The 24,442-nt window shown below is 48.1% G+C and overlaps 1 protein-coding gene across 2 annotated transcripts in view; it reads right to left on the reverse strand.

Annotated features, from left to right (window-relative positions):
• The window catches only part of CHKA (choline kinase alpha), a 58,950-nt gene extending 38,998 nt beyond the window's left edge, over positions 1–19,952 (reverse strand). For both annotated transcript variants that reach the window (XM_032879667.1, XM_032879666.1), the window contains exon 1: positions 19,555–19,952. In XM_032879667.1, coding sequence (XP_032735558.1) covers positions 19,555–19,886 — 332 coding nt within the window. In that variant the 5' untranslated portion in view covers positions 19,887–19,952. The remainder of the gene's footprint in view (positions 1–19,554) is intronic.
• Between the last annotated feature and the right edge of the window lie 4,490 nt (positions 19,953–24,442).

Here is a 24,442-nt window from a genome sequence, read left to right on the forward strand (position 1 = left end):
GCCTACATGTGATCTCTGCCTGCCAAATAAATAAATAATCTTTTTTTAAAAAATAAATAAAAAGAAAAATGACTTTTTTCCATATGTAACGATTTTTCTTAGCCAATGAAAAACTCGAATGTGCTTCCACAAAAACTGTGTTTCCCAGATGTGAACAAAAGTCATATTTAAGAACTTCGTCAACAGCTTACAAGGCAATCATGAGCACCTGGGAATCTTCGCAAGAGTAACAACCTCTTTTCCCAAAATGCAGATCAGCTACCTACCCCAGCGAGGGAGGAACAGAGAGACCAGGGAACCCAAGGCTCTGGTTTTCCCCTAAGTGAGCCTTGAAGCACAGGGACAGTATGGAGGGAAGAGGAGGAGAGCAGCCTTAACCTTTCTTCTCAACTCAGGGCAATGCCTCTGGTGCGTGGCTTATCAGAAGTGCCCTGCCACACGGGCTCCCGGCTACCAGGCGACAGGACAGGCATCCCATCAGTTAAAAGCCCTCGTTTTCCTTCCTGTCACACACTCTTGAGGGTTCGGTCAGCAGCGAGAGCAAACAGATGAGCTACTGTTCTAAGTTGTGTAACTCCATTCAAAGTTTAATCCCGTGCTCCTAGAGAATGCAGGCGGGCCAGCTCCGCCAGAAACCAGCTCACAACCTGGAAACCCTTCATCTCTTGAATTATCTGCAGCCCCTGTTGCTCAACAGGCCAAAGCGGGAGGAAGTTAACTGCCGGTTATTTCCTAGTGACAAGCAAGATAAATGAAACAAGGTCATCATCCCAAATGACCCAAACTGTGAGAAACCACCTAGAAAAACACCAGTTACCAATGAGCCAAACGACACGACTGGGAATAAGATACGTTGGGAAGATAGGTCCCAGATGGGGAAGCAAAACTGCAAGGGTCCCACTGACACACAATTTGTCACGATCTTCTCCCAAGTAAAACCCCAGGAACGCTCAAGGATTTCAAACAAGCACCGCAACAGCTTTGTAAGAAACACACATGTCCTAGTTGAACGCAGGAGACACGAGATACTCCAGGAAGCAGAAGAGCAAATAAAATGAAACAAACACGTGTATTTCCCACTTAGCACAGTCAGCAGCAGGCGCAGGACCCAGCGCCCAGCCAGGGGAGCCACGAGCACCACGAAGAGCTTGCTGCTCCCCAATCGTTAATCAGATATCAAAATAATCCTTCCAGTTTCTCTGGGTATCCAAAGAAAAACCAACCAAAAAAAAAAGAAAGAAAGAAAAACCAACCAATAACACAGCCCAGAACCAGCCCCAAGCTGAAGAACTAGGGCTAACGGGTTTCTACGCTGAAGCTAGTCGTTTCAGGGAGAACGAAGCCACACAGTAGCCGAGGAGCGCGCTGCTGCTTCTGTCACTTTCGTGTTCATATCCACCACGAGCGACAAAGAACTCAGGGGACCTGGGTGTGCTGTTAGGGACTCAGCTAAGTTTTATCAGTTCTACTGGAGCAACGAAAGTAGGCTGCTTGTGACGTGTAGTAAATGGTTTTGCCTTTTAGATCTCGGAATTCATGTTCCAAAAAATCATGTTATTGTGGATCTTAAAGACCCCGAAAATAAAAAATGTAACAAGTTACCCAATTTCTGTCATTTGAACATAACCACTTTTGTTCATTCTGGGTGGTTTTGTTTTCTTTTTTAAGCAGACTCCACGCCCAAGCTGGGGCTTGAACTCTTGACCCGGAGATCAAGAGCTGCATGTTCTATAGACCGAGCCAGCCAGGGTCCCTAGCATTTTGGGTTTTTTGGTTGTCATTTTCCTAAGGGCCTCTTTTCCTACTTCTTTCTTGTTATTAAAATTGGGATCTTACTGAATGTATTACTCCATAACTTCCTCTTCCATTTACAGTACAAGCATTTTCCATCAATTCAGCATTAAAAACTCAATTAAAAAAAATGTATTTATTTATTTATTTGACAAAAGTCACAAGTAGGCAGAGAGGTAGGCAGAGGGAGAGGGAGAAGCAGGCTCCCCACTGAGCAGAGAGCCCAATGCGGGGCTCGATCCCAGGACCCTGGGATCATGACCCAAGCAGAAGGCAGAGGCTTTAACCCACTGAGCCACCCAGGTGCCCCTAAAAACTCAATTTTTAATCACACACACAATTTCATCTTAAAGACTAAGCATGGTTTAGCCAATGGCCCACTGTGGCTTTTTCATAACTTTTTACTTCCATCCATAACTCTACAGTATGTACACCTGTACATCAACCTTTATGCACAGTCTGATGAAACCCTTCAGTTACAGTTGGTTTTTCTGGGTCAAAGGGCACTAACATTTTAAAATTCTTGCTACCCATTGCCAAAGTGTCCTACAACCAAGCCACACCACTCACTCTTTGCCTATGAGAACATCAGAACTCCCCTCTCATATTTTTTTCTTATTTTTTGAAGACTTATGGATTTAAGAGAGAGAGAGAGAATGCAAGTAGGGGGACAGAGGAAGAGGGAATCTCAAGCAGACTCATCACTGAGTGAGGAGCCCGACATGGGGCTTGATCTCCCGACCATGAGATCATGATCTGGGCTAAAACCAAGAGTCAGACATTTAACCGACTGAGCAGTCCAGGCACTCCCTATTTCATATTCTTGTCTCACTTATTTAACAATGAAAACTTGATAGATCAAAATATAACTTTTAAAAATACCAAACTGCATGGCACCCCAGTGGGTCAGTCAGTTGAGCATCTGACTCTTGGTTTCAGCTTGGGTCGTGGTCTTGGAGATGTGGGATTGAGCCCATTGGGCTCCCCACTCAGTAGGGAGTCTGCTTTCCCTCTCTCTCTATCTCCCTCTCCCCATTTATGCACACATATTCTCTCTAAAATAAATCTTTAAAAATAAATAAAAAAATCAAATTGCTAGTCGAGATAACTAAAACTTTTTTTAAGTCTAAAGGCCATGAAATATTTTAAGTTAAAAAACTGATGCACTGGAAATATTTATAGGTACATTAATACAGAAAAACTGCATTTATTAAAATAAATTACAAAACATGTTGAGAGTTAGCTTTATTCAAATGATTTCTTGGGGGCTGCACCTTGGGCGGCTCAGCTGGCTTCGGCTTAGGTCATGATCCCAGGATCCTGGGATCCAGGCCCATATCAGTCTCCCTGCTCAGCACAGAGTCTGCTTCTCCCTCTGCCCCTCCCCCGATCATGCACAATTCTTTGTCTCAAATAAATAAAATCTTTAAAAAAAAAAAAAAAAAGATGGGGCGCCTGGGTGGCTCAGTGGGTTAAGCCTCTGCCTTCGGCTCAGGTCATGATCTCAGGGTCCTGGGATCGAGCCCTGCATCAGGCTCTCTGCTCAGGGTGGATCCTGCTTCTCCCTCTCTCTCTTTCTGCCTGGCTCTCTGCCTACTTGTGATCTGTCAAATAAATAAATAAAATCTTAAAAAAAAAAAAAAAAGACTTCTTGGCGACATGCATCAGTGGCTCCAAGCTACGTAACTCCAAAACTGGTAAGCATCAACCTATCACCCTCTTCATAAAGCCAAACAATTAACTGCACTAACACTGAGAAGAGAAGATCAAATTGGAAAATGTAAAATAGCAGATAATCTAAAATTTCAGTTGGCCCAGAAATGGGTCAAAGACGCTGTGTCATAGTAGGCAACCATACTGATCGACATGATTAAAGAGGACCTTGCGAAATTCCACAAAATCATTTCAAAACAAAAACCATCCCATATAACACTAAAATCAGGTATTTGATGCTACTTCCTCTTCAAAGTTCCTTATGGCAAGAATATCAATTATGCCTTCCTACCATGCAAGGTCTTCCTCAAATAGAAGCCTAACTGACAACAGGTTCCATAAGGTCAAATACGAACCAGAGTGTTCCAAAACATACAGGATCATTAATTCTCTTATATGTCAGCTATTCCATTACAAACACACCTATCACAAAAAATACTCTAATGCTTCAGCACATAACCCAAATACACAGATCATAGAAGGTTCCAAAATTCTGATCTAAAGATCAGAATCTGGGGCACCTGGGTGACTTAGTTGGTTAAGCATCTGCCTTTGGCTCATGATCCCAAGGTCCTTGGATTGAGCCCCATGGGAGCTCAATGAGGGAGCTCAGGGACCCTGCTTTTCCCTTTCCCCTCTGCCCCTCCCACCCCCGCCTGTGCTCTCTCTCTCACTCTGTACACTTTCTCTCAAATAAACTAATAAATCTTAAAAGTTTTTTTAAAAAGATTTCATTTATTTATTTGACAGACAGAGATCACAAGTAGGCAGAGAGGCAGGCAGAGGCAGAGAGGGGGGAAGCAGGCTCCCTGCCGAGCCACCCAGGTGCCCCTTAAAAGTTTTTTTAAAGATGGGGCACCTGTGGGGTGCCTGGGTGGCTCAGTGGGTTAAAGCCTCTGCCTTCGGCTCAGGTCATGATCCCAGGGTCCTGGGATCGAGCCCCGCATCACACTCTCTGCAGGGAGCCTGCTTCCCTTCTCTCTCTGCCTGCCTCTCTGCCTACCTGTAATCTCTCTGTCAAATAAATAAATAAAATCTTAAAAAAAAAAAAAAAAGATGGGGCGCCTGGGTGGCTCAGTGGGTTAAAGCCTCTGCCTTCGGCTCAGGTCATGATCTCAGGGTCCTGGGATCGAGTCCCGCATGGCGCTCTCTGCTCAGGAGGGAGCCTGCTTCCTCCTCTCTCCCACTGCCTGCCTCTCCACCTACTTATAATCTCTGTCTGTCAAATAAATAAATAAAATCTTTAAAAAAAAGTCAGCTGGCAATGTACCAAGATGATTGCTAGCAAAGGAAATCACGGTGCTGATAAAGACCACAGTGGGTCAAAGCAGTGACAACCTTGTCCAGTATCTCCTCAATCATAATGGGGGAAATTTGCCTGGGTCCACAGAGATTCTCTGTGACAGAGGCTTCGAAAGATCCGTGACAGCTTCAAAAGGATAAACATCAAGTGACCACATGACCCACCAGTTCCACTCCTAGACATACACCCGAGAGAACTGGACGATGTCCTCACAAACACTGTACACAAACGTCCATAATAGCCACAACACAGAAAAGCTCAAAAGTCCATCAACTGTGGTGTATCACAGAATGGAATATTACTCAACCATAAAGAACAAAGTACCGTATGTGCTATGACACAAATAAACCTTGAAAACATACTAAGTTAAAGGAAGTGGTCACCAAAGTCCACACATATTGTGTGATTCTTTCTACATGAAATGTCCAGAAGATACCAGCTGGATTACTGGTTGTGGGGATCACAGGGAGAGACTGCTAATGGTAAAGGATTTATTTCTGAGTTAATGAAAATGTTCTGAAAAGATGGTGGTGATTATTGTAGAACCCTATAAAAAGACTAAAAATCACTGAACTGAATTTAAAAGGGTGAACTTCATGATTTCTCAATAAAGCTATCAATTTTCTTTTTGAACCTGATAACCACTCTGCCTTAAGTAGTTAACTGCAGATCGAACATTCATTGATTTATCTGAACCAACCTCGTAACATTAAACCTCTGTGTCTTATTCATGGAGATCGTCATTTGATTAAAATCTGCTCCTAACCATCAAATACTTCTAGGGAAACTGCTAGATCCTAAGAGCAATCAAGCCCACAAAAAAAGACTCCTCTGATTTTAGGATCTGGAGAAAGAAACATCACTAAGAGCTTTGGAATGAGAAAAGTCACCCAGTTTCAGGAAACTTCTGCAGGGCTGCACTGCGTTCCCAGCTTCGAACACCCTTTCTTACTCCACTTGGACACGGAGCTTCTCCCCCCACCACTGCTACCAGAGGTCCTTTTCCTTTGGTCCTGACCAGGTTCTTCTTTTTTTTCCTTCCCACCTATCTTTTTGCCACTTTTCCTTCCTCCCTTCAACTTCGAGGCCATAAGAGAAGGCTCTCACACACAAAACCCACCACCTTCTCTTCTCCTCCTACCCTCTCATTGCCAGGGTCCCACAGTCCTGGCACCCAAGGCATTACAAAAACTGTCAAGAGAAACATTTTAAAGTAAAGTCCAGAGAGGGGAGCTCGGCTAACATGCATCTCTCTTGCCCTTTGCCCTCCTCCTATAGACTCATTTCCATTCTGCTCATACTCTCTTGGCTTTTCAAAGTTTTTATTTAATGCTTTAACAGCCATGGCCATCTCCACACAGAAGGGCTTCCACAATGTTGTTGTTTTTTCTTAAGAGTTTATTTATTTATTTGAGAGAGAGCAAGCAAGAGAGAGCATTAACAGGGGTATAGGGAGAGGGAGAAGTAGACTTCCCACTGAGCAGGCAGCTGGACAGGAGGCTCGATCCCAGGATCCTGGAATCATGACCTGAGCCAAAGGCAGATGCTTAACTGACTGAGCCCCCCCCGGTGCCCCTGCACAGTGCTCTTTAATGCAGCACCCTAAATTCCACCACTGAGCTGAAAGGCCAAATGCAAAGGCAGGAAAATGAAGGGAATCAGACAGGAAAACTCAGAAGAGATGGCATTTTCAACAGCACCAGGGCAGGAGAAGGTAGTCAAAGTATGAGCATGACTTCAGGCATGAATTGCCTCCTCGCTGATAATACACACCTTACCGACACCCAAGCTTCTTCCCTCATAATCCACACATAAATGGACAAGGGGCAACTCATATACTGTATCTGTCTGCAGTTCTCGTTAGTCACATGGAGTCCCTGAAAAGGTCAGAGACACCTGCAGGATCCTCAGCCTCTCCATGTGACCCTATCCTCGAGGCACACAAATGTCACCCGGTCCTATAACAGGATGTATGTCTGCCTGGGTTCCTTCCTTCCTTCCTTTCTTATTTCTTCCTTTTTAAAGATTTGTTTTAGAGAGAGAGCACAACCAGGAGCAGCAGCAGGAGAGGGAGAATCTCAAACCGATTCCATGCCCAGCATGGAGCCTGACTGCAGGGCTTAATCTCACGACCTGAGATCACAACCTGTGCCAAAACCAAGAGTCACTCAACCGACTGAGCCAGGCAGGTGCCCCTCAAAAAACTTCTTAACAAAATGAACCAAAATAACCTTTGTTTTTTCAAATGTCTTCTGTAATCACTTCACAAATAAAAGCAATGCTCAGGAAGGGAGGGAGCTCACTTGACTTCCCAGTTAATCATCAAGTACCTATGACTTATCATCCTAACTAAGACAAGACAATTAGAGATTAACAAATATTCTTGTCAAAAATCTAAACGCAAGAGTTCATGTATCTACCCAGGTGGTGTCTTCTCTTCTATTCCATAATATACCAGTTTTCTGTTTTAATAAACAAACTGGCAAATATGAACTGCTCTCTGAAGCCACTAATAAAATTAGCTCTCTGGGCAGATCTCTAAGACCACACTGTGGCTTGAGTACGCGCACGCCAGTTTGATAAGCACAAATCTCACCCTTTACTTGATTTTATGGACACGGGAGTGGTTAAAAAAAAAAGAAGAAGGAAAATTTTCAGCAAGTTGGGACCCAGTTAATTGAGCATTTACTGTAAATTTCCTGCCTCAAGTCACAAACAGATTTTCTTATCCATTATCAATCTATAATAATAAGGGATAATTTACTTCTTGGTGAATTTTCCAACTGAACTTCAGCTGCAGAGAAAGTGCCAGATTTTTTTCTTCTCCAACTTACTTTTCTCCGCATGACCTCCACTGTCCCAGATCCTGCAGCACCCTCCTCTCCCACAGGACACTACTGTGTTGGACAGTAAAGCAGCTCAGGGAAATTTACACGTTACTGACATCCAGAGTAAATCCACAAAAAACTCAAAACCCGCAAAGTGCAAAATAAATCAAGTTCCTCTCCATCTGCTACTAGGTCATCATAATTCAAACGGGTGACTCTGTCATGTAGCCATTAAGTACAATTTCCAGACTTCACAGCAATGTGGAGATTTTCAAGGAGGAAGAAGGAAAAAGGGCATTTCCCTATTACAAGGCATATGAGACAATGCCCCTGCCTTCCACAGTGGGTCATCACCATTTAGTACACAACTGTACTTCGCCTGGGCGGCCAGAGGTGACAGAAGTGCTCCCCACTGAAACACTGAAAACAAGTCATTTGAAGTGATCCAACCAGAGAGAAAAAGCGAAGTTGGAAAAGCTACCCCACGACTCCTCGGCTTCCTACCGACTCCTCGGCTTCCTACCATCCAGCCTGTCAGGTGGGGCAGCACAAGCGCCCGTATACTCCTCCATCCTTCTCCAGACATAAAGCCGCAGGAGCTGTCCTCTTGGTTCCAAAACACATACAGAGGAAACAACAATCACTTCAGAAAACCTTCCAGACTTTCTACCCACCTTACCAAAAACATCGAATACTACATCAGCTGTTGGCCATGAAAACTGTCAGTCAATTCTGGTTGCTCTGAAAAGTTCACATAGCTTGTAAATACACTCTATGTGCAAAAGGCAGCCAAACGGAGGCGATGAGATCATCAAAACCTTCTCAGCCCCAGGAAGAAAGCTGAGTAGTCCAGTAGATGTGACCCACCTGCACACATCTGCATCAGGAAGCTGGCACACACAGTATAGATCTTGGGCACTTGTGCATGTCACACCAACATTCAAGTACGCGGTTTGTGGTGAAGTAGTAGCCGGTGATTTGGCTGAAGAACAAGTTTTAACTACAAGTGAAAGGCAAACATACAGGAGAGAGCTTCTGAGCTAGTCTCTGCATTTGCATCTAGAAGTGGCTTCAATGTTTTCAAGCATTTTTCCTACGGAAAATACTTTAAGATTTTATTTATTTACTTGACAGAGAGATAGCACAAGCAGGAGGCGCAGCAGGCAGAGGGAGAGGGAGAAGCACGCTCCCCACTAAGCAGGGAGCCCGATTTGCAGCTCGATCCCAGAACCCTAAGATCAAGGATCATGACCCAAACCAAAGGCAGACACCCAACCAACTGAGCCAGCCAGGCCCCCCCAAAAAATACATTTTTTTTAAAGATTTTATTTATTTATTTGACAGAGATCACAAGCAGGCAGAGAAGCAGGCAGAGAGAGAGGGGGAAGCAGGCTCCCTGCCGAGCAGAGAGCCTGATTCGGGGCTCGATCCCAGGACCCTGGGATCACGACCTGATCCAAAGGCAAAAGCTTTAACCCACTGAGCCACCCAGGTGCCCCCAGCAAATACTTTTTTTTAAGATTTTATTTATTTGACAGAGAGTGAGAGAAAGAGCACAAGCAGGGGGAGCAGCAGGCAGAGGAAGAAGCACACTGGCCTCTGAGCAGGGAGCCCGATGTGGGGCTCTATCCCAGGACCCCGAGATCAGGATCTGAGCCGAAGGCAGAGCCTTAACTCACTGAGCCACCCAGGCGCCCCGTCCAGAACTCTTTTTATCTTGCAAAACTGAAACTGTGCCCATTAAGCACGAACTCTCCACTCTCCCCTCCCCTGGCCCTCAGCCACCCTAGTCTACTCCGTCTCTATGAACCTGACCACACTGCAGATCTCACAGAAGTCAAATCACACAGTTACGGCTTTTTGTGACTTGCAATTATTTCACTTAGCATTAGTCCTTGAGGTTCACCCGTGCTGTAGAAGGTATCAGAATCTCCTTTTTTAAGATCACCTAATGGCCCATGTAAGTGTGACACTTTGCTTACCCATTCATCTCCTACAACATCTGTGTATTTTTCATCATTTAGAAAGACCCACATGTAGGTGCATCAGCTCAATGCTCAGAAATGATAAACCCGAGAACCCACCTGCTCCAGAAAAATCTTTAACATTTTTGTCTGCTAAATGAAGCTGGGAGGTTATCTGGGCTGCAACCAGCCAGCTGTATTCTGCTGAAAACTAAATGAGCCCCTGACAGCTCTGCAGACTGTCCGCCAGTTACATGGTATCAGGCCCAGCATGCAGGACTCCGGCTCCCTGAGGCTTATGGCATCCCCCCAAACTTCACTTTCTCTAAAAGTCAGATGACGCGCGGGGGCGGGGGGGGGATCAAACATAACCACTCTCTAAACAGGAAAACGATCCACAAGTCCAAGGACGGGATACACGGAAAATAGAAAGAACAGGGACATACCAAAACAGCCAATGAATTTGGAGCACAAATGAAGTAAGGAGGGGTGCAGATATTTGCAAAATCTCTTTTAACCATCTAAAACTCAACTTGAAACAACCGTGGTTCAGGTTGAGGGCAGGGAGCCAACTCAGTGGAAGGACACCATCAGTGTGCGGTAATCAGGAACAGGTGCCTTAACCCCAAGCCCGGAGGCAGAGTTAAGGGAAGAGCCTTTGACCTTGGTGAATGGCTGACTCCCCAGACACCTGTGTGGCTTAGACCCGATGCCGTCTAAGCCTGCCTTCTCACCATCAAATAATGCAGCGGCATCTAATGCGGGGGTTCTGTGATGATCACACGAGGTCCTGTCAGCGGCTCAGCAGCAGCAACTGGAAGCAAAAGCGCACGTGCGGGACTGCGCCAGACGGAGAGGAAGCTGGTCTCTAGCCCTCTATTCGCAGGGCTGCTCCAGCTCAGCACCGCCGACACACGGGGCCGAGGATTCTTCGTCGGAGTCAGAGCAGGAGCGGTCTTGTCAACTGTAGGATGGTAAGCAGTACCCCTTCCCCCCACCCACTGGAGGCCGGCGGTGCCACCATCCAATCGTGACAATCAAAACTGTGTCCGGGCGCTACCAAGTGCGCCTCAGAACAGGTTCCTACAATTCTGCTCCCAAGTCACTATTCTGAGCACCCCCGGAAGACAGCACGAGTCCGGCCGCTCTGTCACACGGGAGGGTCTTCCATCTGTCAGAGCACAGGCGCTGCTGCCATTTCCTCCATAAAGTGCCTCCCCAGCAAGGCCCCGCTCACATGGACCTCCCAGGCCTCACTTTTTTTTTTTTCTTTTAACTGTTTCATTGTAAGTCCCTGGGCTACTGGGACACTCAGCAGAAAACAGTACCGGCCACAGTGAGATGTGTAAATATGTAATGAAGGGCATGGGGGGGGGGCACCTGGCAAGCTCGCTTGGTAGAGAATGCAACTTTTTTTTTTTTAACATTTTATTTATTCATTTTCCATTACAAAGAGAGTGCACGTGCATGAGGGGAGGGCCAGAGTGAGAGAATCCCAAGCAGACCCGGCACTGAGCACAGAGCCCAATGTGGGGCTTGATCCCATGACCCCAAGATCATGACCTGAGCGGAAAGCAAGAGTTAAGACATTTAACAAACTGAGCCACCCAGGCGCCCTGAGAATGCAATGCTTGATCACAGGGTTGTGAGTTCAAGCTCCACACTGGGTATAGAGCCTGCGTATATACATACATGTATAAAAGACATGGAGAGTACAACTTCATTGTAGATGCAAAACAGACTCATGAAAAGCTAAAGACAAGGGCTGTCCAAGGGCAGGACAAGATTCTCCACCGGGTGATAGAGGATGGTGAGATAGTGGAGGGGTGTGCTGCAGGGAAAAACCCGGAAGGAGAACATGGGCATCAGGAGCTGGACAAGCCAAGAGACCAGACTGAGAATAAAATCCAGGAACTAATTAAGAATTATAGCAAGGTTACAGGACATAAAAGTCATATAAAAGTTAACGTATAGGGACACCTGGGTGGCTCAGTTGGTTAAGTGACTGCCTTTGGCTCAGGTCATGATCCTGGAATCCTGGGATCAAGTCCCACATCGGACTCCCTGCTTCTCCCTCTGATGCTCTCCCTTCTCCTTCTCTCTCATTCTCTCTCTCTCAAATAAATGAAATCTTTAAAAAAAAAAAAAAAGTTAACATATAAAAGTCAATCATGGGGCACCTGGGTAGCTCAGTTGTTAAGAGTCTCCAACTCTTGATTTCAGCTCGGGTCATGATCTCTGGGTTGTGAAATTAAGTCCTGTATTGGGCTCTATACTGCGCATGGAGTCTGCTTAAGATTTCTCTCTCCCTCTCCCTCTGTACCTCCCCACCCTCTCTTAAAAGAAAAAAAAAAGTCAATCACTTTCACTTTCCCATATATCAGCAATGAACAAGGAGGAATTAAAATTAAAAACACATTACCATGTACATCAGCAACCAAAAAATGAAACATTTAGGTATAAATGTAACAAAATATGTACAAGATCTATAGGAGGAAAAATACAAAACTCCTATGAAGGATATCAAAGAATAACTAAATAAAATGGAGAGTCCATGTCCATGGATAGGAAGACTCAGCATATCGACAAGATGCTAGTTTTTCCCTATTTGATGTATAGATCCAACACAATCCTAATCAAAATCCTAGCACGTTGTTTTATCAGTATTGACAGACTGACTCTGGAGTTTATATGGAGAAGCAAAACACCCAGAATAACCAAGTCAGTATTAAAGGAGAACAAAGTCAGGACTGACACTACGTGACATCAAGACTTACCACAACACCAATCAGGACAGTGTGGCACTGGCAAAAAAAAATGGGCAAATGGGAGCACCAGGGTGACTCAGTTGGTTAAGCTACTGCCTTCGGCTCAGGTCATGATCCCAGGGTCCTGGGATCCAGTCCTATGTCGGGTTCCCCCTGTTCATCAGGGAGCCTGCTTCTCCCTCTCCCTCTGCCTGCTACACCCTCCCTGCTTGTGCTCTGTCTCTCTGTGTATGTTGAATAAATAAATGAAATCTTTGGGAAAAAAAAAAAAAAGAATGGGCAAACAGATCGATTGAACAGAGGGCAGAGCCCAGAAATAGATCCATATAAATACAGTCCACTGATCTTGACAAAGAGCAAAGGCAAGTCAATAGAGAAAGGACAGTCTTAACAAATGGTGCTGGAATGGCTAGACATTCACAGTTAAAAAATGAAATCTGGGCATGTGTGGGTGGCTCAGTTGCATAAGTGTCCGACTTTGGATTGCAGCTCAGATCTTGATCTCAAGGTTGTGAGTTCAAGCCCTGCACTGGCTTTCACCGCTGGGCATGGAGCCTACTTTAAAAAAAATAAAGAAATCTAGACACAGACCTTACATCCTTCACAAAAGTTAACACAAAATGGATCCTAGACCTAAATGTAAAATGCACAACTACAAACCAGACTGTAACAGGAAGTCATCCAAACAACCTTACTTGTCACCGTCAGAGTTTAGATACAACACCAAAGGCACAATCCATGAAAGAAATGATTAATAAGCTGGAATTCATTAAAATTTAAAACTTCTGCACAAAGACACTATTCAAGAAAATAAGGCGACAGCCACAAACTGGAAGAAAATATCTGCAAGGACGCCTGGGTGGCTCAGTCAGTTGAGCATCTGCCTTCAGCTCAGATCATGATCCCCGGGTCCTGGGATCCAGCCAGCATCAGGCTCAGCAGGGAGCCTGCTCCTCCCTCTGCCTGTCGCTCTCCCTGCCTGTGTTCTTACGCTGTCTTCTCTCTCTGGCAAATAAATAAAATCTTTTAAAAAAATCTTTTAAAATCTTTAAAATAAAATCCAGGGCGCCTGGATGGCTCAGTGGGTTAAAGCCTCTGCCTTCGGCTCAGGTCATGATCTCAGGGTCCTGGGATCGAGCCCTGCATCGGGCTCTCTGCTCAGCAGGAAGCCTGCTTCCTTCCTCCTCTCTGTCTACCTGCCTCTCTTCCTACTTGTGATCTCTGTCAAATAAATAAATAAAATCTTAAATAAATAAAAATAAAAGAAAAAACTATATCTGCAAAATACACACTGGGTAAAGGACTATTAGCCCAAAGATATGAGGAACTCTTAAAACTCAACAATAAGAAAATAGACAACATCGGTGCACCTGGGTGGCTCAGTCGTTACACATCCGCCTTCCACTCAGGGTCGTGGGATCAAGTCCTGCATTGGGAAGCCTGATTGTTCCTCTCCCCCTCCCCCTGCTTGTATTCCCTCTCTCGCTGTCAAATAAATTAAAAAAAAAAAAAAGAAAATAGACAACTTGACTTAAAAAATGAGCAAAAGATCTAAACACACACGTCACCAAAGAAGATATACAGAAGGCACGTAAGCACATAAGATGATTCTCCACATCTCCACATGTCATTAGGGAATCGCAAATTAAAATGAGATACCAGTGCACACCTATCAGAGTGGCCAAAATCCAGAATGCTGGCACCAAATGCTGGAGAGGATGCGGAGCACGGTGAACTCCCGCTCACTGCTGGCGGGAAGGCAGGCCGGCGCAACCGCTCTGGAAGACAGACTGGCCGTGTCTTACAGAACAATACGTGCTTTTACCATACAAGCCAGCTACGCACACGTTCATATTTACCCAAAGAGTTAAAAACTTACATCCACACAAAAGGCTGCACATGGATGTTTATAGCAGCTTTAGTCATATCTGCTTGGAAGCAACCAAGATGTCCTTCAGTAGGTAAATGGATAAAACCAAGGTCCATCTGAATGTTGACACGTTATTCAGCACTAAAATGAAATCCACAATCATGATATGGTAAGCCATGAAAAGACACAAAGGAGACTTTTAAATGAACACTATTAAGGAAAGAAGCCAATCTGAAAAGACGACACACTTTATGCTTCCAATCACAGGACATCTGAGAAAAGGGGTTCGGTGGAGAGGGACAGACAGAGGACAGAGGACCTTTAGGGCAGTGAGGCTACTCTGCAGGGTGCTTTAATAGTAGATTTGTGCTATACGTTTTTCCAAACCCACTCAATGTACAACACTGACAGTGAACCTTAGTGCAAATTAAGGACTTCTGAGTGATAATGATATCAGTGTAGGTCATCAACTGTAACCAATGTACAACTCTGGTATGTGTGTGTGTGCGTGTGTGTGTGTGTGTGTGCTGGGGGTGGGGGGAGGTATATGGGAACGCTGTACTTTCTGGTCAATTTGGCTATGAACCTAAAACTGCTCTAAAAAAATTAAGTTTATTAATTTTTAATTTATTTTTTATTTTTTAAACATTTTTTTAAAAGATTTTATTTATTTATTGGATAGAGAGAGAGATCACAAGTAGGCAGAGAGGCAGGCAGAGACAGAGGAGGAAGCAGGCTCCCCACTGAGCAGAGAGCCCGATGCGGGACTCAATCCCAGCACCCTGGGATCATGACTTGAGCCGAAGGCAGAGGCTTAACCCACTGAGCCAGCCAGGCACCCCAAGTTTATTAATTTTTTCTAAGTAAGCTCTATGACCAATGTGGGGCTCAAATTCATGACCCTGAGACCCTGAGCTCGAGTCACACGCTCCACCAACTGAGCCAGCCAGGGGCCCCAAGTTTATTAATTTTTTTTTTTTTTTAAGTAAGGCCATGGGGCACCCAGGTGGCTCAGTGGGTCAAGCCTCTGCCTTCAGCTCAGGTCATGGTCCCAGGGTCCTAGGATCCAGCCCCGCATCAGGCTCTCTGCTCAGCAGGGAGCCTGCTTCCCTCTCTCTCTCTGCCTGCCTCTCTGCCTGCCTCTCTGCCTACTTGTGATCTCCCTCTCTATCAAAAAAAATAATTAAAATCTTAAAAAAAAAAAAAAATAAGGCCACATGGGGCACCCAGGTGGCTTAGTCAGTTAAGCATCTGCTTTCTGCTCAGGTCATGATCCCAGGGTCCTGGGATCGAGCCGGGTGCTCACTGGGCTCCCTGCTCTGTAGACAGTCTGGTTCTCCCTCTCCCTCTGCGCCTCCCCACCATTAGTGCTCTCACTCCTTCTCTCAAATAAATAAATAAATAAATAAAATATTTTTAAAAGTTAGCAGGGCACCTGGGTAGCTCAGTCAGTTAAGTAGTTAAGCACCTGCCTTCAGCTCAGGTCATGATCCCAGGGTCCTGGGACTAAGCCCACATCAGGCTCCTGCCTCAGCGGGGAGCCTGCATCTCCCTCTCGGTGCTCCTTGTGTTCTCTCTAATTATCTCTTTCTCTCAAATAAATAAATAAAATCTTAAAGAAAAAAAGTAAAGCTACTTAAGGGACCAAATTTTCACAGCAAATAGTAGAAACAAAATGTAAATGAAACTTTATTTATTTTGAAAAATGAAACTGGAAGTCATATACTACAGAATTTAGGTTAAAATTCAACTGTGTACATAAAAGGGAAACTAAGTAGGGAATTTTGGCATAATTTTATCAAAAAACTTAGTGATGACACCATAAACCACAACTTACTCCCTATTTGACTTTTATTGCATCACTGTGCAAATATACCTGAGGACTTGGCCAGTCTTTTCAATGACTTCTCTTGGTTTTTTATGTCTAAATGATTCTACTTGGGAGAGTTCAGGGTATCCTCTTCCCCATCAATTTTCAACTATTAGTGGGTCCGTGGGATATAACGTGTCAACAGATTTGTGTGAAACTTAAAAGCTCTCAAACATTTCTTCCATCAAATTTCATGAAATCTTGCAAAGATCTGCAATTTCAAGTCACAGCTGATTGTGACTTACCAACCGGCAACGAGAGGGATAATAACAAACCCTTGATTTGATGGGCCTGCTCATCAGCTGTGATGGCTGGGTGTGGGCAGTAATTTTTCTTTCTTTCTTTCTTTTTTTTTTTTTTTGAGAGAGAGAGAGAGAGAGAGACAGTAAGTGTGGGGGGAGGGGGGAATCTTGGGCAGAGTCCATACCCAGTGCAGAGCCCCAAGCAGGGCTCAATCTCACGACCCTGAGATCACCACCTGAGCCAAAATCAAGAGCTAGGCACTTAACCGAGGAGCCACCCAGGCGCGCCAATGTAATGATAATTCTAATCTTTCCCTATACCACCCCTGATTAGAGAGACTCAGGCAAACAATAGTCTGATTAGAAAGACCTGTCATGGGGCACCTGGGTGGCTCAGAGGGCTAAGCCTCTGCCTTCCGCCCAGGTCATGATCTCAAGGTCCTGGGATCCAGCCCATCAGGCTCTCTGCTCAGCGGGGAGCCTGCTTCCTCCTCTCTCTCTGCCTGCCTCTCTGCCTACTTGTGATCTCTGCCTGTCAAATAAATAAATAAATAAATAAATAAAATCTTTAAAAGACCTGTCATCATAGTGAGAGAATAGTGAAGAGTCAATTTTTGTTTTTTTTTAAAGATTTTATCTATTTATTTGACAGAAAGAGAGATCACAAGTAGGCAGAGAGGCAGGCAGGGCGGGGGGCAGGGGAGCAGGCTCCCTGCTGAGCAGAGAGCCCGATGCGGGGCTCGATCCCAAGACCCCGAGATCATGACCTGAGCCAAAAGCAGAGGTTTTAACCCACTGAGCCACCCAGGCGCCCCTAAAGGAGGAAGTTTAAAAGCAGACACCAGGCTGCCAAGCAGAGCATAAGAGCACAGACAGGCCTAGAGGCTGAAAGCACAAAGCTCACTCAGGAAATACAGGATCCAGTGTAAGGAGCTCACCACTCCTCACTGCTGGTAAAGGGGGGGGGGCATTTTTAAACAACAGCAACAAAAAGGAACCACTCTAGAAAGGGAGGTGGGGCCCAAGTGTAAAGCAGTCAAACAAGTCTGGATTTTATTCTCCAGTTACAGGAAGCCACGTGAACTTTAAAATAAAGAGTAACAACATTTGAGGATACCTGACAACAGGACAAGGAACAATTCAGAGGAGGGAACCCAGAGCGCAAGGACATCCACGGCTCCCGTGACAGGGTCTAAGCAAGGACGCGGACCTGGGCTCCGGCCTCACAATCAGCACCGGGAAGAGACAGCAGGTGTGGGGGCAAAAGCCGCTCACCAGGCCTCAACTGCCACTGCAGGCAGAGGAGGGGTGTCGGGGGGCGGGGTGTGAGCAAGCGGTCCTGGGGCTCTGGCCTGCTGCTGTTACCAACTCAAAGACGGAAAGCAGCAAAAGCATATACCAGGGTGGGAAGGAGCAAAAGGGTGAAACATGAGACAGACTCGATGGACTGAGTTGAGGCAGTGACGTCTGACACACCGACGGGGTCACCCATTCGGCGAATGCTGAGAGATCGTGAAGGTCAGTCACACCTAATAGCCGGAGTCCCAGGAAAGGCAACTGCCTGTGGAGGGTCACTAGATGTCAGCCAAGGGGAGCCCTTTTCCCCATTCTGAACTGCCTCTTTTGCTTTTTAAAAGCTAGGTGTCACCCCTTCCTGTGACCTAAATCACCTCTTTTCTCCCTAATAAATGGATCCCATAACCACACTTTATTCCAGAGAACAGAACTAAGAGGCAATGTTTACCATGAGTCATTTTAAAGGGTCCTCCAAACCAAAAAGGAAAGCTTCTAAGACCATTTCTAAGACTACTAATTCTTAGAGAAAAGAAACAAAACACATCTTCGACGCTCTTACAGTGACAGTTTTGCACAAAACACAAAGGTTTAACTGACCAGTGACACTCTCCCAAAAGGGACCAAAGAAAAATGTCTGAAGGCCAGATCCCAGGGTGTCCAAACACCTTCACAGGCAACAGGCAAGAGCACTGGGTTTGGGGGGGGAGGGGAGTACCAGAGACCTCCTAGGTCAGCAAACAGCCACTGACCTCCAGCCCCTCCAGGTTTTTCATTTTACAGACGCGTGGTACCACCTAGGATGGGCTCCATCTGTTCTTTTCACTGAGAATCTTCAGGCCTAACTAAACGTGATTGTTTTGGAGAGTTTCATGAAAAAAAAAAAAAAAATCATCAGGCAGCTGCGAGATTACCTGAACACCCCTGTTTCTGATCCCTACCTTCTGACTCTCACTGTTCATGGCAAATCTGCACGAGGGGCCGGCGGCACAGCAAGGAAGTGAGGCTCCCTTATTCTGCCGAATCTGCAGCTCTGCTGGGACACTGGGCACGGAAGAGGAATCGAATGACCCCAGCTGGATTTGGGGATTATCAGTGGCACCCAGTCAGTGTCTAACGCGACGCTCCACCGGGCCAACAGTTAAAAGAAAAGCAGCAGAGAAAGAACAGCATTTCTAAAGTTCTAAATGGAAGGACACACACACACACCGTGAAATGGTTATCTCGGGGCGCAGAGCGGCAACAGAAACCACGGGAGTCTTTTCCTGCTCAGTCTGAAGATGTGCACACATCCATTTCTTGTCTTTCAAATTTGACTAAATATTTTTAGCTTAAAAAAAAAAAAAAAAAGGAAAGGAAGAAAAGAGGGGGAAAATCTTTCTCCCCCGGTGCTAACTTTTGGAGCCACAACTCCTAACACAGCCCTAGGGCTGGACAGAGCTGGCTGGGATGAGCAAATGTCACCCCCGGCCACGAACAAACGACTCTTTCAGAGCGGGGAGAAAAGCAAACCACGGACTCCAGGAGCGAGAAGCAAAGTTACGAGGTGACTCTCTTTGTGAAGCCAATCACGACAGCCCTCCGCAACGAAGGCCCTCAAACCGCGAAGGGACATCCCAAATTCTGAAGCGTCTGGACAAAACGCACTCGGGGAGTCCACGGCATTGTTCTGCCCGCAGGAGACCCGTTTTCCACCGCAGCCGCTCTTCTGTCCCGCAGCGCCTTCTGGAAGGTCTGGGAGGCCGCGGGCCCCTGTCGCGGAATCCGCGGGGATCGCACGCGGGGCGGGAGGGGGTCTCCAGCCCCCCAGCACGGCCCGCAGGCCCCGCCCCCGCCCCGCCCCCGCCCGGCCAGCGTCATCTGACTGGGTAGCGGCTCCCCGCGCCCACCCCCGCGCGGCGCCGCCACCGACCTGATGACACTGATGTGGAACTGGTCCTCGCGAAGGCCGCGCCAGGCCCCGGGCAGGAACTCCTTGCACCACAGATAGGCCCGGCGCCGCGTCCGAGGTTCGGGCTGCTCGTCGGCCGGCGGCGGCGGGGGCAGCGGCAGCGGCGGCGGCGGCGGCGGCGGCAGCGCGAGCGGCGGCTGCGGGCCGCCCAGCTGCTTGGGCTCGAGGTCGCTGGCGGCGTCGCGCTGCTGCCCCACGCTGGGCGCCGGGGCCGTGCTGCCGCCGCCGCAGCTCAGCAGCAGCCCGAGCGGCGAGGGCTCCGCCTCGCCCCCGTTGCAGAACTTGGTCTTCATGCCGGGCAGGCGGCCGAGGAGGCGCGGGCGGCCGCAGCGCGAGAGAGCGAGGCTCAGGGTCCGGCCGGGCGCGGAGGCTGCTCGGCGGCTCGCGGACGGGCCGGCCGGGCGCGGGCGCGGCGGTTGGGGGCGCGCCGGGCGGACGCGGGGCGGCGGCGCGGAGGGAGCGGGCGGCGGGCAGCGGCGGCAGCGGCGGCGGCTGCGGCGCTCGGCTGGTCCTGCTCCCCGCGGCGCTCGCTCCTATACCGCCGCCGCACGAGGAGCGCCGCTCGCGTCACAGCCCGCCCTCGAGCTCGCCGCGGATTGGCTGCCGCCCGCCGGCCCGGCGCATCACAACCGCCACCGCCCTCGCCACGCCACCTTCCTATTGGCTGCGGCACCGCCCCCCGCCCCGGGCGCTGACGGCGCGGGGGGCGGGGCCGGGGCGGGGCGGGGCCGGCGCGGGGGGCGGGGCGTCGGGCCGGAGCCGGGGGTCGCGGGGTTGGAAGGCAGCGAGGGAGGCGCGGGGCAGCTCTAGAGCGTTGCGCAGGCCGAGTGGGCCCGGCCCCCGAGCCTCGAGCATCTAGGGCTTGGCTTTGCCAGCCGAAAGCTTGCTTGGACCCCCCGGGGGCCCTAGGACATCAGAGGCCGGGGCCTGGCACGGGGCAGACAGGAAGCTGGTGCCTGGAAGCTGGCTTCTCTTTCCGCACGAGCTTGGGGCGAGGCACCTCCTTCTGCAGCTCCGGGGCTGTATTTTGGTAACATTTCCCCGCGGCGGCTGAGCTGCTCGGGAGGCGCGGCCACGCTCCGTCCATCCCAGAGCCGGAGGAGTTACGATCGCAGGGTCGGAAACCTGGGCCCGAGGGAGGGCGGAGGCGACTGGTTCGAGGCCGCACAGGTGACCCCGCCCTCTGAGGCCGCCGGCGGCCTCAGTTTCCCTGTCCTTGGTGCTGAGGACGCCGGGGCCCAGAGGCTCCCGGCCCGCGGGGCCGCCACCGCCGCGCGGAACCCTGACCAAAGGTGAATGACATGCGGCTGCTGGCTCTGTGGGCGCGCCCCACCCGCCCCCGCGCAGGAGGCAGCCCCGTGACCGTGACTAACGCACCTTTACCCACCGAGGGGGACGACCGCCCTGCTCCCATTGGCCACACAGTCCGGTGTCCCTCACTCCTCTTTGACCCCGCCGTCCCGATCCTTTCTGGAAGTGGGTTACAGATGAGTATAAAAATCACAGATCCTATTTTATGGGACATGAGCTGGGACAAGAGGTTTCCCAGGCTGCTTAGGAAATTAAGAGCCTGGATTACAGAAAATGGCTTCTGCGGGATTTCCATCTGCCCACAGCAAAAATCTTTTTAGACAGTGTGTACTTGGCTGAACTTGCTTCGAGAAAAAAAAAATTGGGCTTATTGGACAAAAGCGTTATCATGAAAGGGGGCTTTTGACAAGACAGATGTGGGGGGAGGGGGAGGCCTGTACTGGAGTAGCCAGGCCTTAGGAGGAAGGCAGGGTGGGAGTCCCATTGGATGTTTGAAGAGCTAAAAAGTCAAGGTCTCCAGTCGGGCCATTTAGATAAGCTAGTCAAGGACTTTGCCTAAAAATAACCCTGGTTAGGAGGTGGGGCCATGTTCATGGCCTGCCCATGTTCGTGACAGACCTTTTGTCCCACTATCCCCTGGCAGCCGCCTAGTAATCTCGGGAATGCCAGAAACCTGGCAAGGAGAAAAAGGCACTAGAAATAAGAGTTGGGTCCCTGTTGTTTGAAATAACTCTGGCATCTGCTGGTTTGGGCTGTTAGAACCCACAGACGCCTTTATGGGATGGCAGTTCCTTGCGGGAGGAAAAGGGTGACTTATTAAAGGTGTTGGAGAAGTTTTATATATTATTGCTTCCATTTATAGATGTGAAGACTGAGTTCCTGCAGAGACTGCCTGCTGCAGCTGAGGTCCCGTGGCTAAGATGAGAGACAAGGGCAGGCATCCTGACTCCTTTGTGTGAAGGGTATGACTTCCCAGAGGACAGAACACTTCCCTCCCCAGCAGCCAAACTAAGTCCTGAATGTAGCTCTAATTAGCTCATCCTTGGCTTGGCCACTCAGAGCCGACTCTGGCAAGGCCACCAGGCAGAGACTGAAGAAGCTTGGCAGGTCGTGATGCTAACATAATAGGTTTTACACAAAAAAGGACTAATTCTGCCATAGAAGTAGGGGAAGCCTCGCCAGGGGCTGTTTGAGCAAGGCTTTGAAAGGTTGAGAAGCCATTTACTGGGCAGTCCACTTTCCATAGTGATCTGTGAGAATGTGTAATGAAGATGGGGTCCGGCATGCAGTAGGTGCTCAGGAAAAGTACGGGACCTATCACTGTCCACAGGGAGAACCTCAGAGTGGTAAATACGGCCATGACCCTTGAGCTGGTAACCCCAGCCCCAAGACCTTCTCCCAAGAAGTCATCCAAAGCAAAAAGCCCCATGCATCATACTGAGCACTGCCTCGCCATCTGTGGTTGGAGAAAGGTGGAAGTAATGTTCGTCCAGCACCCAGACCAGGCTATAAAAGATGCTGGGCCCCATGTTGGTGTATCAGACAAGAGTTAAACGTGGCCAGGTTGAAGGTGGTAGGAAGGGTTCATTTTCCACATATTTATTGAGTAACTTCAATGTGCCAATCATTGGCAGTACCGGACAGCAAGGAAAACAGCTCTGCCTGGCTCCGATTCCAATCCAGAATAGCAACACTGTCCACCCCACTATCACCCAGTCCTTCTCCCTTCATCCCTGTTTGTTTATTGTGTATTGTCCGTCTGCTCACCACATGGAAACTCCAGGAGAGCTGGGGCTCGAATATCGCTCTCTACCCCATGACCAGCAGGCCCTGATGTCCATGGACACTCAGATACTTGCCGACTGCACCCAAGGCCTGGCTCAGCACTTACTGACCATATGTCTTTGGACTGAGCCTGTTTCCTCAGCTGTAAAATGGGGATGTCAGGCAAACCTCTGAGATACCATAGGTCCAGTGCCAGACCACCACAATTAAGGCAAAGGTCACAATAAAGTCAGGCAAATAAATGTTTTGGTTTCCCAGTGCAGAGAAAGGTATGTTTCCACAACACTGTAGTTCATTAAGTGTTCAATAGCATGTCTTAAAAAAAAAAACAAAGGGCGCCTGGGTGGCCCAGTTGGTTAAGCAGCTGCCTTCAGCTCAGGGCACGATCCCAGTGTCCTGGGATGGAGCCCCGCATCAGGCTCCTTGCTTGGTGAGGAGCCTGCTTCTCCCTCTCCCTCTGCCTGCCACTCTGCCTGCTTGTGCTCTCTCTTTCTGTAAAATAAATAAATAAAATCTTTAAAAAAAAAAATCACAGGGTTTTATATATATATATATATATACACACACACACACATATATATATACACCTTAATTTAAAAATACTTTATTGCAGGGTAGCTGGTAGAGCATGCAATTCATGATCTTGGGATTATGAGTTCCAGCCCCACATGGGATATAGAGATTACCTAAAAATTAAAAAAAAAAAAATCTTTAGAAAAAATATTTTATGGGGGCGCCTGGGCGCCTTCAACTCGGGTCAAGATCCCAGGGTCCTGGGATCGAGCCCCACATTGGGCTCCCTGCTCTGCGGGGAGCCTGCTTCCCTCTCCCTCTGCAGCAATTTCTGTTGTTTTCTTTCTCTCTGTCAAATAAGCAAAATCTTTTTAAAAATGCTGTATTGCTAATAAATGCTAAACATCATCTGGGCTTTCAATGAGTTGTCATCATAGATCACCATAACAAATACAATAATTATAAAAAAAAAAAAGTTTGAGCAATTGCAAGAATTACTAAAATGTGCCCCAGAGACAAGAAGGGAGCAAATGCTGTTGGAAAAAATGGCACCAGTAGACTTGCTTGACGCAGGGTCGCCACAAATCTTCCATGTGCTACAGAACGCCGTCTCTGTGAAGCATGATAAAGTGGAGCACGGGAAAAGGAAGGGTGCTGTGTGACCCCCCAAGGCACAGAGGTGCTGTGAGGGCTGAAGGAGAGGGTGCGTGGGGAGCCCACAGCAAGCCGGAGGGCCCACGTGGTTATTCCGTGGCCCAGCATTCTGCCTGCGGCCAGCGTTCCTAATGTATAATGTATAACATGTAATATTATAATGTATAACACTTGGCCACTCAGCCCTGGAAGACAATGCTGTGTCCGCACATGATTCATTTGTGGATGGAAGGTACATTCTCTGATCAAAATGTCCACATTTGGGCACTAGTGGCCAAGGCTTAAAGAGGCATGTGCTGGGACTGGGGAGAGGGGGTTCCAATTACAAAGACTTCCTTCTGGGACTTAAGAAAATACTTTTCAAAAGCACTAGTTGATGCTGAATTCTGAGAGCAGACACAGAGGGTGCGGGTGATGGGCCTTAGGAGCAATGGTGGGGGATGGGGAGGTGGGGGGGTAGGGGTTGGGAGGTCTCTGTCCAGTCTGGGAATTCCTGCTGACTCATTCCTCTGGTCTGGCCTGAGGGACTAGGCAGGGGACCCTTCAGGGCCACTGGGCAGACGAGGGTCCCATGGGTCACAGCCCT

Source organism: Lontra canadensis, unplaced genomic scaffold, assembly GCF_010015895.1.
Source record: "Lontra canadensis isolate GAN:19392208 unplaced genomic scaffold, GSC_riverotter_1.0 scaffold66, whole genome shotgun sequence".
Lineage (NCBI taxonomy): Eukaryota > Metazoa > Chordata > Mammalia > Carnivora > Mustelidae > Lontra > Lontra canadensis.